The sequence below is a fragment of the Magnolia sinica genome, chromosome 4 (assembly GCF_029962835.1).
Source record: "Magnolia sinica isolate HGM2019 chromosome 4, MsV1, whole genome shotgun sequence".
Classification (NCBI taxonomy): Eukaryota; Viridiplantae; Streptophyta; class Magnoliopsida; order Magnoliales; family Magnoliaceae; genus Magnolia; species Magnolia sinica.
Window position 1 is genome coordinate 97311615 of NC_080576.1, and position 15447 is coordinate 97327061.

The 15447-nt window shown below is 40.1% G+C and overlaps 1 protein-coding gene across 1 annotated transcript; it reads right to left on the reverse strand.

The window, feature by feature from the left end:
• Nucleotides 1-10518: 10518 nt before the first annotated feature.
• LOC131243450 (protein SMALL AUXIN UP-REGULATED RNA 12-like) lies at nt 10519-11202 on the reverse strand. Its single transcript, XM_058242822.1, has one exon. It carries the CDS (start codon nt 11084-11086, stop codon nt 10766-10768), a length of 321 nt encoding a protein of 106 aa, XP_058098805.1. The 5' UTR covers nt 11087-11202; the 3' UTR covers nt 10519-10765.
• Between the last annotated feature and the right edge of the window lie 4245 nt (nt 11203-15447).

Sequence of the window (15447 nt, forward strand, 5' to 3'; positions counted from 1 at the left end):
CCGTTCTCTAAAATCTGTCTGATTTAGGGGCATTTGGATAATAAGTTATTTAAGTTACTTATGCCTCAAGCTGCTTATCTCAGTTTCTACTTATTAAATTAAAATGATTAAATACCTTTAAGCAAAAATATTATTTATAATTGATCTTTAACCAAACTTTCTTATTTCAAATAAGTTACCTACCCAATGTATGTAAGTAGAAAAAGTAACTTTGGTGGCATCCAAATGGGCCCTTTGTAATTATGTGCCCACATATGTGTGTTGAGTCAGACTTTTGCCTCTATATTGATTAGAACGGTGTGGCTCACATGATACGGGAACTAGCTTGATTAATTTTTTATTTTTTATTTTTTTTGTGTAATAATGTTAATGGAGGGCCCTATTATACTCCATTTTGAAGCATTAAAATATATAACATACGAAAGATATTTGAAAATATTTTGAGCACTTTCTACACAATCACAACTAGCGGTATTTGGATGATACATGTTATCTGATGACTTGATGAGCTGTCAGATGGACACGTGTCAAGAAAAGAATGAAGGATTTAAAAGACTAATTTAGTAATGAAATAGTTGTTGTAACTGTTAAATGTAAAGAAAAATGTATGGAAGATAGTTTCAAGAGAGATTTATAAATAACAAGGAATTTAATAAAGTAAATTGTTTCACACCAAATCAATCAAATTAATCAAATTATCTTTTTTTATCATAGTCAATTGCTTAGCTCTATTTTAAGAGTAGTGATAATTCAATAGTAATTCAGTAGTAGTAATCTTTTACTGTAATCAGTAGCTTATACTATTCCTATTTTCAATAGAACTTGTTCCTTTTTTTTATATATATAAAGGTATCTTACAATTGTTTCATGTGATCGATTATAAGAATTTCCTTTCTAATTAATTATTTCAAAGGTAAAAGGTTTTTCTTACGAAAGGCAAAGTGCAACCTATCTTCCAAAGGAAAAACCTTACCCTTTGATAATCACTTAAATTATCATATAATTACCCTGTGAGTGACTGAACAGGTGCCCGTTCTTGTCGAGTCTCAGTCATATACAATCACGGTGGAAGCCAAAACAAACCCGAAGCCAATAAACCCTACCATTAAAATGTAATGTGCAAGTGGCATGCATGCTGAAGGAAAAGATGGGACGGCACCACAAGTTGTGGTACTTGAATTTTGATGATCCAGTTCTCAGTGTACAATACTCGTGGCTGTTCAATACAGTCCATGATTTGCCGTTAATACAAGCGGGTCCACTTTTTAGAAATCCAAACGGTTCATATGATGGCCCCCTCCTTCGATACTTCACGTACAATTCATAAAAAATCCCACCAATACGCCTTGCCTTTAAAAAAAAAGGCCTCGTATGTTCATCAGGTGGTGGACACACTACAAAAGAAACGCATGATTAAAAGTTGTTCGATGGTCCACATTCATCGTACATTTTTAGCCCACTGTATAAGCTAGCGTTCCCAAACTTTTTCTCTGTGGCCCACCTTTATGGGCAGCTCGAATGCCACACACGTGTGCCAAGTTGGCAAGCATGAGAGGAAGGTACCAAGAGAAGTGCACTCGCGGGAACGGACTTCGCATTTCTCGGTATACGCACACTGAAAGGGGCCCTTGAGAGATGGCCCACCAACATAAACAAAAGGAGAGAAGGGCAAATGATGGGCAGATATTTTTTCTGAGAAGGGATTTTGGATGGATTTTGTAACAGAGATATATTCTCTCACGTGTCTGAGGGTGTGGGTATGGGAAAAAGAGCAAAGCAGTTATCTCATAATCCTTATTGGGATGTCAGTTCACCATCATTTTGAAAATGACCATGGTTCATCTCTTCACGTCTCTCGCTCATGTGGGGCTCTCTAATCTATACCATACAAAAGTATTCATCACATCGTGGGTGGAACACACCTCTCAAGTTGGTACTGTTAAACAATCCTAACCATTCACTTACTGGTAGATGGTAAACATGAAATTATGAGAAGTCCAAATTCCAGGGGCTAAATCAATTATTATTGTCATATTATCAGTATAAATTTTGGTTTATGCTTCATCCAGGATAGGGATTTAGATGGTCTGGATTGAGTATGCAATTTGGGAGCCAGTGCCATTTTTAAGATGGTGGTGAACTATGGCAAAGCTAGTGTCATGTGGATTGTTGAGGCCTTAGAGCATCACACGTATGACTGCCGACGACATCTCTCTTATCTCATTCTCGTCTCTTGCACATGCAAGTCTTCTAGGGTAGATTGGATATACCCTGGTTAGTTGCTTTTGAAACTTAGGAAAAGTTTAATAATCACCGTCCTAAAATAGCTTATTAGCTTATAATCATACATTATAAAAAAAATCAAAAATAAAAATCTTACTTCTATTTTAACCAATATTTAGTTTCCTACTTTTGCCTTTCTCATTTCAAAGGTGGCCCCACATGATGGATGGGACCTACATAATAGATGGTCTACATCAAAAGTGGGCCCACATAATGGTTGTCTAAATCAAAGGTCAACCCTTGGTGGTGAATGGCCCACATCCAAAGTGGGCCCTGTATGATGGACAACCCCACTTTGAAGGTGGGGCCCATACGATGGATAGTCCACATCAAATGTGGGCTTCAAGCGGCGGGCGCTACATGACGATGATCCACATCAAGGTGGGCCCCACATAGTGGATGGTCTACATTAAAGATAAATCCCTAATGATGAATGTCCCACATCCAAGGCATACCCTACATGATGGATGACCTACTTCAAAGGTGGGGCCTACATAATGGATGGTCTACATCAAAGATGGGCCCCACATGATAGATGATTAACATTGATGGTGGGCCTCGCGTGATAGTTGTCCCACATCAGCGGCATTGTGGATAGCCCACGTCAAAGGCAAGCCTCAGAGAATGGATGTTCTATATTTAAAGGAAGCCTTACACGATGGACGGTTCACATTAAAGACATGGTCAAGATGAACCTAACATAATGATCATTCCATATCAAAAGTCAGCCCCACATGTACAGCTATACACGAGTCGAATCGAGTCGAGCTTGGCACAGCTTGACTCGACTCAACCACTAGTTGACCCTAGCTCGAACTCGGCTCAACTCGATTCTCGAGCCTGACTGGCCAACTTGGCTCGGTTCTGTTAGTAGCTCGGGCCAGTTCGAGCCGAGTTCGAGCTTATGCGACATTTTCTCAAACACATGAAGTGCACCATCAATTTCTCATAGTTTGCAAAACACCAGCAGTAATTTACAGGTATTTTATCAAACACTCAGTAGGTAATATCAAGATCAAGATCCAAGGTTAGTTTTATCATGTAATGTTTGTTTGTTTGTTTTTTTTTTTTTTTTTTGTAGTAACTGATTTCATATCCATACCTTCCTCACCACTGGCCGATCCTACGAAGAATGTATCCACCCGAAACAACACTTCGTTGAGTCATTTCATCAAATACTTGGTGAGCAACATCAATTTCAAAATAACCTAGTTATCAAACTAGTTCAATCCGATTTCGAGTCGAGTTGGTGTTCGATCCGAGTCGATTCGAGCTCGGCCAAGCTCGAACTCGGCTTGAAATTTTTTCAAGCTCCAAAAATCAGCTCGACTCGGCTCGAACACAGTTTCGAACCAAGTCGAATCGAGCTTTTTCGAGTCTAGCCGAGCCAGTTAACCGAGCTAACTCGATTCATGTACAGCTCTACCTACATGATGGATGGTAGATATTGAAGGCGAACCCTACATGAATAAATAAAATTAAAAAAAAAAAGTTATTAGAAAATATTAAAATTTTTGGAAGTAGTTTTTTTTTTTAAAAATGACGTATGATCAAAATGAGCTTCTAATTATGTGTTGTTTATGAAAGGAAAACATACATAGAGAGTGAGTGTATTTCTAAGATAATTCTCATGATAATGGAAGAATTAAAGGAAGAAGTATATCCTCGGTTCTCTAAATTTTATTTTTATTTTTATTAGTTAAGTAAAGAAAATGTATTACTCTCTAATGAATGTAAGCACATGGCTGAATCATATAAATCTTTATGATTCTTGTCTTTTATTTCCCCATGCTTTTAGAAATTTAGTCTGACTTTTTCTATTTTCTTAAAATTTTACTTGGTTCGCATCGTTAGTGCAGAGGTGTTTTTCCACAACAATGTGTACGAAGATTGTGTGGCTGCAATTGAAAGAGCCAAGGGCTGTAAAAGAGAAGAGAGGCCCACCAACCCCACCTAACTTCTTTCGCAATTAGCCCTTTGGTCCTCCCACATAAAGCAAGGTCCTTTGTTAATAAAAGAATGATATGGCACACCCTCGGCAGAGCACTTGGATCGTACACGTGCACAGATTTCGCTTTACGTGTGGTTCATACATGTCAAATCCATGCCGTTAAAATTGTGGGATCCAGTAGGGGATTGTGGGTACCACTGGAAATGAGGCATTGATCTAAGTCTACAAGGTTAAAACAATCATAACCATCTTATCTGTGAATATTAACCTAATGGATTTGCATAGGCTACTTAGCCATTGATTTGATTTCAACAGATCTGCTGGATTGGACCCTGTTTCATTGATTTTTGAACAAAGATCCCTAATCTAATCTCTAAAAAGCAAATTTGACGGTCTAGATCGAGTAGTTATATACCTAGTGCATGGGCGGGCCAGTGCACAAGTATAATTCAAGGAGGTTGCTGGTCAGCCATGGAATCAAATGATTCTTCCTACCATAATAGAAAGAAAGAACGATGGATGGCTACCGGTCTTCAACAATGTCGGTTAGTGGGGCCCATCTTAGTTACAAAAATGAGCGGAGTAGCGAAATTTGAGGATATCCATCCATGCAGTCCATGCATGGACCCAGGAGAAAATTAACTGATCACGTACAACAGACTGTATACTAACTTAGCGTGCAGCCTCATCCTTCTTGTAATGTGTGGAACCTGTAGAACATCTGACACGTAAAAAAGATAAGTAGTGCATGAAGATCATATGCCAAAGGAATCAGGGAGATCCATTCATTAGGTGGGGCAAACTTGTATCTTGTGTCAAACCGTTGGCTATCCATTGATTTCCATGGTGTGGCCTTCTCGGTGAGTGAAATGGGCTAGCTTGATTTACCAGATGATTCTAATGATGGGGCCCACTGTTTTCATGGATTAGATGTACACAAAAGGTATATGTTAGTGGGAAAGGTGAGGTTGTACGGGAAGTTAGTATACAGCCGGATATAGGTGACTAGTTCTCGAAAAGAGAGAAAAATAGATAAAGTTCAGTCGTAGGTTTGATGATTGTGGAATTTTACAGCAGCTCTTGTAATAGAAGCTCTATGCTTTTATGGTACACGTGGAAATCACATGTAGTGATCGAGACCGTTGATCTAACAGATATTGGGCAGTAGATCAAAATCTGAGTGATTAAACGATTTTCACCATCAATCCATTGTGATTTTTGCTGGTGAATGTGAATGGTTATTCCAACTGTTCCTGTTGCAGGTTACTGCAGCGTGTTTACCACAGTCCAATTACCTTTTCTTGGCCTATTGATATGATGAACTGTCAAATCAATGGTCTTGATCACGTTACATATTTTCATGTGATTTATAAGGAGGGAGCGGCACATGATATCTATTCAGCTCCATATTACCCAAAGGAGATACTCTTTTTGATGCACACCCGCACTACCCTTGTCTATGCTGACGCAGACCTTACAAGAGAAAGTTCCTGTACAACTTTGTATAGAAACTTTCACCTACAACGGCATTTTTCTGCAAGCATGTCACCTGTTTGGACGCGGATTCCGGAATGGGTAAATCACACTGAGTAAATTTTGTGAAGCTCACGTCTATGCATGTGTATTAGGGGTGCACACATTTCGATTTGGTCCGATTTTGAAGTGAAATTGCAACTGAATGTTCCTAATAGTTCTAAGAAAATTAGAACCGGGAGCCAGGCCATTTGTACCCTAGAACCAAATTTCAAAGTAGACCATGAAAAATTGGGTTTGATTTCAGTTCACTTCTACTATCCTGAGCTTTTTATAATGTAGCCCAATTGCATGTTTGTTTTTACAATCGAGTCCAATTGCATTGTTTTTTTTTTTTTTTTAATTATTTTTTATAATTCGGCCCATGCTCTTTAACTGAAAATTTTCACGAAGAGTAATATTGTTGTGGTTTGTTTTTATGATCCTATTGTGTTTCCAAAATCATTTTGCTACCAATGCGTATTCATGTTGTGATTCATTTGATGAATGATTTAATATTTTATGTTTTTAAAAAATAAATTTTAAATATTTATTGACTAATGGGTTGGGTTCTAGGTTTAGTTCCAAGGTTTGTTTCTATGGTACAGTTGGATTCTACGTAACTCCAAGTAACTCCAAATCGAGAATTGAACTAAACTAAGAGCTTGTTTGATTTTCCATGATACTGGTAAATCCCGATAAATAAGTAATTATTACTTTTTCACCTTGTTTGAAAATATGAGAATAAATATATTCTACCTCCAAAATCGATACAAAAGTGTTGACTTAAATCCATGACCCCCATTGTAATGTGTATGATATATCCGCACCACCCATCTATTTTATTAGAACATTTTGGGGTATGAGCTGAAAAGTGAGGCAAATCCAACACTCAAATGGCCCACACGAAAGGAAACAGTGGCCTTAATTCGTCTACCGTTGAAAGTCGTTTCCTTCACTGGGTCCACGTTAAGGTTTTTTCATCATCTAACCCGTTCATAGGGTCACACAAACATGGATAAGGGAAAAACACAAATATCAGCTCGATTCTAAACTTCTAAGGCCCCAAGAAGTTTTTAATGGTAAGCTTTCAATTCCTGTTGTTTCCTATGGTATGGTCCACTTGAGCTTTGGATCTGCCTCATTTTTTTGTTCATGCCCTAAATTCAATTGGCATAACAAATGATCGGTGTGGATAAGTCACATACATCACGATGGGCCATACATTGATTTTGTAAATTTCTCGATTTAACTATTAAAAAAGTAAGCTGTCCCATCTGCATTGCAAAATATGTGGTAATTACATAGGTAAATAATTATTACTCATTTACATGGTAATTATAGTTGATCCTATAAATCAAACAGGCCTTAATTGGTTCTTTGATTTTCGAAATCAAAACCGTAACCGATGTACTTTAGAATTGGACCAAACCATGCAGCTTGATTGGTTTCAGTCGAGTTTACTAGTTCTACTAATTCCTTGTGCACCCCTTATGTGTCTTGTCCATGCCTCCATTTTAATAACTTTCAAGGCATGATTCCCAAATTAAAGCACATTCAAAACTCAAGTGAGTTACACTATGGAAAACAATAAAAATAAGCACTTATTGCTAGAAACTTCACGGGGTTACAAAAGTTTCAAATCAAGCTTATGTTTGAGTTTTACCTTCAATAAATTAGGTTGGTTTGAACGACTAGCTTGATGATAAATAAAATTTGGACCCGTGCCCTAAAATGAGCTGTTAAAATAAAAAGACAGCCGTGAATAAAACACATACACCACTAATGTGCATGCCCGTGTCTTATTTTATTTTTTACATTTTTCCTAAATTGTGAACTATGAGTGGGATAGTCACGGAGAAAACGCAACCTTCTGCCACAAATGGCGTGCTCAAGTAGTAACGGTTCGACCGTAAGTGAACGGTGTTGCCGTGCAGATGTGGGGTCCACGTGATGTATGACGGCCATCCAATCCTTCCATAAGATGCGTCACGTTCAGGTGTCAAACAACAGCCTGATCAAACACTAAGTGGGCCGTAATCCAGGAAATATGTGAGAGGAGACATTCACCCTTGATTTACAGATGAGCCCACCTCAATATAGAAACAGCCTGATTTTCGGCCTTACCCTTCTTCCAGTTCATTTGAAGGTTCGAAATGGCATGGATTTCATATATCAAACACGGCCAGCCCTCCACGAAAATCAAGGGTGGACATTTCCTCAAATTGTTCTCTTTGGTGTGACCCAAGTGATTAATAGATCATCCTGATTTTAGGTACCCTGAAGTAACATGCGCTGATGCATACGCTGGACGGTTGGATTTTTTTGTTTTATGCGTCATGTAGGCCACACATCTTCCAGATACCACCACAGCTTATAGTGGTACCGGTACCACTGGAGAGTGCCCGCCAAAATAAACGGACGCTGATTGCGTCCTGCCCCCGCTGTCTCCGGCCACGAATGGGCAGTTATGTAGGCGGGCCCACCCTGATGTATCTGTTTATCCCTGCTGTCCATCCCTTCTCTCGTATCATTATTTTTGTGAGGCAGATCAAACGCTCAATTGGACCATAGCAAATAATATAATTGAATGCAAAAGTCATATGTGGTGTGGTTCATTTGAGCATGGGATCTTCCTCAGTTTTTCTTTACATTCCTTAAAATAATACGAGAGAAAGGATGGATGGTGTAGATAAACAAATACATTACAATGGGCACGCACGCAGAACTGTCCGTTCGAGGCTAGAGATGAGGGGGGGGGGGGGGGGGAGATCCACGTCCGAGATAAACCGTCTTAAATGGGATGGAATGGACAGAATCATCCAATGAAATATATATATATATATATATAGGGGTGGAAACGGATTGCGTCGTGCCCTCCCCTAGACGGAGTCCGTCCAGGGAGAAGATCTGTGGGGCCCACCGTGTTGTAACGGTTCTTTCTACGCGGTCCATCCATTTATAAAGATTATTTTTGGGTACCATCCCGAAAATGAGATAGATCTAAGGCTCAAACGGACCACACCACACCACAAGAAGCAGCATTGATAATGAGGCCCATAAGGCCCCGTGATGTTTATTTTCCATCAAACCTGTTCATAATGTCAAATAGATCTGTATGAAGGTAATACAAGAATATCAGCCCAATAAACCTTCTGAGGCTCCGAAGAAGTTTTTCAACGGTGGTTGTTCAATCCCTACTGTATAGTCCATTTGATCCTTGGATATGCCTATTTTTTGAACTCCTCCCCTAAAATGACATTCAAAATGGATGGACGGCCTGGATAAAGTCCCATAAATCAAGGTGGCCCCACAGAACCCCAACCTGGACGAGTCCATCCTCCCAAGGGTGGGACGCAATCCGCGTCTAAAATGATGGGGGAGTACCAATCCATGATGGGGACCATATCAAAGGTGTGGATTGTCATGACACGGTCCCAATTGTACAAGATGGGGCGTACCAGTCCATGATGGGGACCATATCAATGGTGTAGATCATCAAGACACAGTCCCAATTGTACAAAATGGATGCTTCAGATACCATTCGGCTAGGAGGCATCAGAACCATATAATTCTTACTCAAACAAAGAAACAAAGGTGAACCATACAACAAAGTAGAGAATATAATCATAATACTCCTCAACGTATCATATCAATCAATGGCCCACTGAACGCTATTTAAAACCGTCGAGTGATTCCCTTCTTTTCTTTACATTTCAATACACAGTTAAATGCCACTTTGTAGAAAATGGTCCACTCAAGGGTCTGCCCCAATAAGAAGCTTTTCTAAATTTTCTAAATTACTCCACAGACCACAAATTCTTTGAAAAACCCAAGAACTAAAATTCAGTGAGATGAGCTTGACGTGTTTAGATTCATCTCATCATCTGACATCTAAATCTAGTTTCAGGTTCTGATGATACTTTCCTCACTGTTTTATAATTCCACTCTTCCATCATATACGTTCACATACAACCTTAATATTTTCTTTTAATCTGACAACTAGGCAGGACATCAAAGCCGTTAATTAGGTGGGCCATACCATGAAGATTGCCAAGAGTGAAAATTGGAAATATCCACTCATCAGGTGGGCGGAAGATGTAGTCGAGTACGATGATTGGCTGTCCATTGATTTTGACAATGTACAAAGCCTGATGAATCAACCGTCCTGATTTTTGCCCCAGATGACCTTTATGATACAGCCTGCCTTTGGCACGGCTCAGATGTTATCCACGAGTCACACGTTCATGGAAAAACAATACAATATTTTGATTCTCCGTGTTACTTCTGTACAACATCCAAGCCGTGCAAAAGGTGGACCACACCGTAAAGATCACCTAGAACCGAAATCAGATTAGCCCATTCATCTGTTGGACTACACCTTTGAAATAAATGGACATCCGATGGTATGTTCCAGCATATCTTTTGCAGCTTACCTGATGAATGGATTGCTCTGATTTTCGCTACACATGACTTTCATGGTATGATTCACCCTCTCAAGGGCTTGGATTTTCCACCCAAGTAACCCATTTACGGAAATTCGATATTGTGATAATCAAGGACATTTCCCATGACCACACATACACATGTAAAATAGATAAAGAGGAGTGGCTATTTGCACCCATGTTGAATGAAAATTACACCCAACTTATCCGCTTTGTAAAAAAAAATGGTACCAAAGTTGCAATATTGTCTTACAAAGAGTAGAAAATTGGTGTTTTCTATCAATAAGATGGGTGTCAAAAATCAAATTCCCACGTAGAGAAGAAAGCTGAATTTCAAAACAAGGAATCACCCTCTTAAACTGATCCATTAATCTTCTCACAGGGCGCACAGGACGGGCACACCACTGTAAGTAAATCTCAACCTTACATTTTTTTTTATACAAATCTAACCCAGAAAAAATTTCATGGGTGATGGGTCAGAGTGTAATTACACCAAAAGAAAGAAAGAAAGGAGCCATATAATCTTTTTCTAGATAATCTTCATCATCATCTCCATTTGTTTCTTGATATTCATTCAACTCAGCATCGATGTTAGAGATCGGAAGACAACTTCTTCACAAGGGATGGTAAGACCCATGTCGTGATCGAAGCCGAATTCCTCCTCGGCTCTCTGGAGGAGGTTCTGGAACTCGGGATGAGTTAGGTAGGAGATTGGGACGATGAAGCGGCTTCTCTTCTCGCCGACGTAGACGGCGAAGTGGCCTTTGGGGACATCCATTGGAAGGCCTTGATCATCTGACTCGTAGCCTTGTTTTCTACCCAAGCTGGAACATCTCTTGAGGATTTGTTTGATGACTGCTGCTTGGGGGAGTTTGTTTGATTTCCTGATGGCCATTTGAGCGATAGAGAGAGAGAGAGAGAAAGAGAGAGTTTGAGTGAGAGAGAGAGAGAGAGAGAGAGAGAGAGAGAGAGAGGTTGTTGTGGTGTAGTGAAGGGGGGAGGAGGGGGTATATATGGTGAGGAAGAGAAGAGAGAATAGATAAAAGAGAAGAGAGAAGAGAGGAGAAAACAAAGGCATGTGGGGTGTGGGGGCAAAGGACAGACCACGGGTGTTTTGGGTTGTGTGAGTGAAACAAGGACATGCTGGGGAGCCAAACCCATTGGCTTTAATTTCACTGTTGCCCCTCCAAATGACACTATGGGCCCTCTCTCTCTCTCTCTCTCTCTCTCTCTCGGGTGGGCCCCTCTCTCCTTCTCTCTCATGGGTGGGCCTCCTCTCTCTCTCATGTACTTTTGGGTCTTGGGGTTCACATTGCAAGTTTCCAACTTGAGGACATGTATGATACTCTACGTGGATTTCAGTCTCCATAAGTAGGGACAATGGTCTGGTAATCCAGACGCTTGGGTTCTTAAAAAAATATCCCAGATTGGAAGATTCAAGTGACCCATGGTGGGATTTTATTTTCTCAGTTGATTGTGGACCCTCGTTGTACATACGGTGGAACACAACAAACCAATGGTCTGGATTATCCAACATTGCCTCACTTGTCATGCATGCTATACAAATGCATGGGCCGCCGATATAATTCCTCTTCTGCCACATTGTCTTTTTCTTTCTGTAACTTTATCCCCAGATTGTGAGTTTGGTAAATCAGAAACTTGGGTCTCATTTCAAGGTCAGTGAGGTGGGCCCAGGCATGATTTTCAACCCCAAAAAAAATATATTCAGGGCCCACACCAAGATTTGAGAAGATCCTCTACAGATGCCAGATGAGCCTTTATCCGATGATGTTTGTAAAAGGCTAGTACTAGGCCTATTTCAATCCAGTGGCCTAAATTCAGTCCCATGAAATAAGTGGGCTAGGATCAGGGAGACCCTGGCCCATTCTAACTAATAGGTAGGTGGAAATAACAACATTTTGGGAATGGGGAAATAACATTCCCAATTCCATTTCAATTAAATATTCCCAATTTGAAGTTTTGGGGTTTGAATTTTGCAAGTTTCAGGCACACCAACTTGCTTCTGTGGGTTCTCTTGAGCTGCTTTTGTTGAAGAATGGTTTCAATTTCCAAGTACCTCCATTTTCTTTTGTCTCCTTGTGTGGAGGTGTTGCCACATTTTCCTAATTTTAGTGCCTTCTTCAACTCCACCCATTTTCCTTAATTAATTTTTATTATTGGATGAGAGATTAGACCAACATCTTGATGTCTATCCAAAGGGATCTACTATGGATGGTTTGTGGCCCAAAAAACCACATTATCCTATGATCCTAGTAGTATGATTTTGAACCACCCATTTCAATTGCCAAGTTGTCCAAAAATACATCTCCTATCCAAACCTTCCAAATCATGGGCCCACTATAGATGGCCAAAATCTATCTGGGCTGATTAGGGGCCACAAATCATTTCAGAAGAGATCACATTCATGGTGGGTCCTGTAATTAGGGGCTTGGATCTCATGTCTCTACATGGTGCATGTTAGGTACAGTGCAGGTACATATAATTAACGTTGCTCATCTATCATTTTTCTTTCTTTGCTGGCATGTATTGACGTCTCTCTCTCTCTCTCTCGTCCTTCCAGGACACGGATTGGGTGGTGAGGAGTTAGTGTACTGAAGAGTACCACAGTACAATGCAGGGAGTGGTTTGTTTGCATGTGATTGTTGGGCCTGTGATTCTCTGGATTGAATTCCAGGCGTGGAGGAGCACTTTTCAGTGCTCCCACAGTACACCAAAAGTATCGAGATTTTCAGAGATCATGTGCTTTTCCACGGCTTGCAGGTTTTGACCCTTCCACTTTCATTGCCTGTTTAAAGTTCTCTTCTCTGCCCTTTGATTTTACAGATGCGGATTGGCTTGTTACCCGAGGTAGATAGTGGAAAAGCTCTGTCGGGAACGGATTGGTCGGTGCTCTGTGGGCCCCACCATGATGTATGTGTTTCATCCATGCCGTCCATCTATTTTTAAAGAATATTTTACCGCATGAGACCAAAAATGAGATATATCCCAATCTCAAGTGGACCACATTGCAAGAAACAGTGTTGAATGAGCGTCGACCATTAAAAACATTTTGGTGGCCGTAAAAGTTTGGGATCAAACTGATTTTTGCTTTTTCCCTTCATCTGGGCCTGTATGACAAAATCAACAGAATGGATGTCAAATAAACAGTATAGTGTACCTTGGGAGGATTTTAACGGTGAATATTCAATCACTATTGTTTTCATGTGGCATGGACCACCTGAGATTTATATCCCTCTAATTTTTGGGATAAAGTCCTAAAATGATCTTTAAGAATGGATGAAACACATACATCATGGTAGGGCCCACAGAGCACCGACCACCAGCCACGGTGCTGGTGTCGGGGGAGTAGCCAATCCGTTTCCAGCTCTGTCCACCGTCTGTATTCTATCCACGCCGTTCATCCAATTTTCCAGCGCATTTTAGGGCATGAGCCAAAAATTGAAGTTCCAAAGATCAAGTGGACCACCCCATAGGGAATAGTGGAGATTGAATGCTTACCGTTGAAAACTTCTTGGGAGCCCACCGTAATGCTTATTTTTCATTCAACATGTTCCTGAAGTCACATAACCTGATCCAAAACTTCTGTGGCCCTCAATAAGTTTTCAACGGTAGATGTTCAATCCCTACTGTTTCCTAAGATGTGGCCCACTTGATCATGTCCTAAAGTGAGCTGGAAGAATGTATGGACGGCGTAGATAAAATGCATGGTGGGGCCAATAGAGCTTTTCCACCACCGACCTTCACCACCCAATCCGCGTCCTGATTTTACTCTAACGTTATAGGTTTATGTACGAATCTGATATTCATAACCCCAGTTTTTCATGCATACACCCCATTGTTGCTTTTTACTAAAATCCCCCCAAATAATAACTGGTGTATTTATTATGAAATGGGTATGTAAATCCATTCCTTGTGATACTAAAGTGATAGTTTACCACCATTTTTTAATCCCAACCACCATCTATATACTTCCATATATTCAACAACACTGTTAAATACGTTATTGGGTCTTGATACATCCTCAAGCCCATATTGGCCCATACCAAACCCAGTTAGCTCGTGATGATCTGGGCTTGATTTCATGGGTTGGGCCTGGAGATGGTTCTTCCAGACCAGTTTCACCCCTAATTAGAGAGCAATTGATACTCTGGTTGCACAGGACGATTGATACACAGGCTCACTGAAATTGTACACGTGGCATAAATTAACCCAAATTAAACAGTTGTCGAACCCAGTGAAGCTAAGTGATAGTCCCAGAATCAAATTGGTAGAGCAATCCGAACCACTTGATTCGCAGACACTTATTTGTTGAAATAGGGCCCACAGGATATTTTTCATTTTTTAACCATCCAATAAATGTCCAACAATCCGACAATCGGGTAATGAGGTAAGCATTAATATTGATTCATGATACATCTAAACTGGGACCCATACTCTATGGAATTTAGTTAGAGTTAGGTGCATGCCAAGTATGAAATTTCCAAGTAATTTTGTAGGTACCCGTATATCATCCGTCACACTGCCGAGTATCAAAGTTTCTCTCGTACTAATTGTACTAGGATCTTATGTACCATGTATTGGATTACACCTGAAAAACGTCCATGGGCACCACTGTGATCTGTGTTTTATCCACGCCAGTCCATTTATCTTTTCAGATTATTTTAGGGCATGAGCCAGAAATGAGGTAGATCCAAAGCTCTGGAGTAAGCCTTTGAAAGCTTTATAGGACCGTCATGATATTTATTTGCCATCGAATCTGTTGATAAGGTCACATAGGCTTTGGACCAAGTAAAACACAAAAATTAAAAGAGTTCGCTCCCAATTTTTCTTGTGGTGTGATCCACTTGAGCTTTCAATCTGTTTTATTTTTGAGCTTGTGCTGTAAAATGATTTGGAAAAATGGATAAGCAATGCAGATTTAAAAAATAAAATAATAATAATAATAATAAAATACATACAACATGGTAGGGCCCATAGTTTTTTGGGAAGTAAAGACAGTACGGAGGTCGGTGATGTGTTAAATAGTAAGCATTGGACTCACATGTATTGTTGAGAGAGAGTGAGAGAGAGTAGTAATTTTTCAGCCCCATAGTGCTAGCATTTAACATGGGATGTTGCCTAAAAGCAGCAGCTCCACCTATTAAAAAAAAGGCTGCTACAGCCCATGTGGTGTTTCTGCTCCAAAAACCACCACAAACACACGTACAAGGAAAATAAGGATGGCCCAGAAACGAT

Bases quoted from the DNA above. Each gene is read 5' to 3' on its own strand.
- LOC131243450 (XM_058242822.1), bottom strand. From the start codon at position 11,086: ATGGCCATCAGGAAATCAAACAAACTCCCCCAAGCAGCAGTCATCAAA.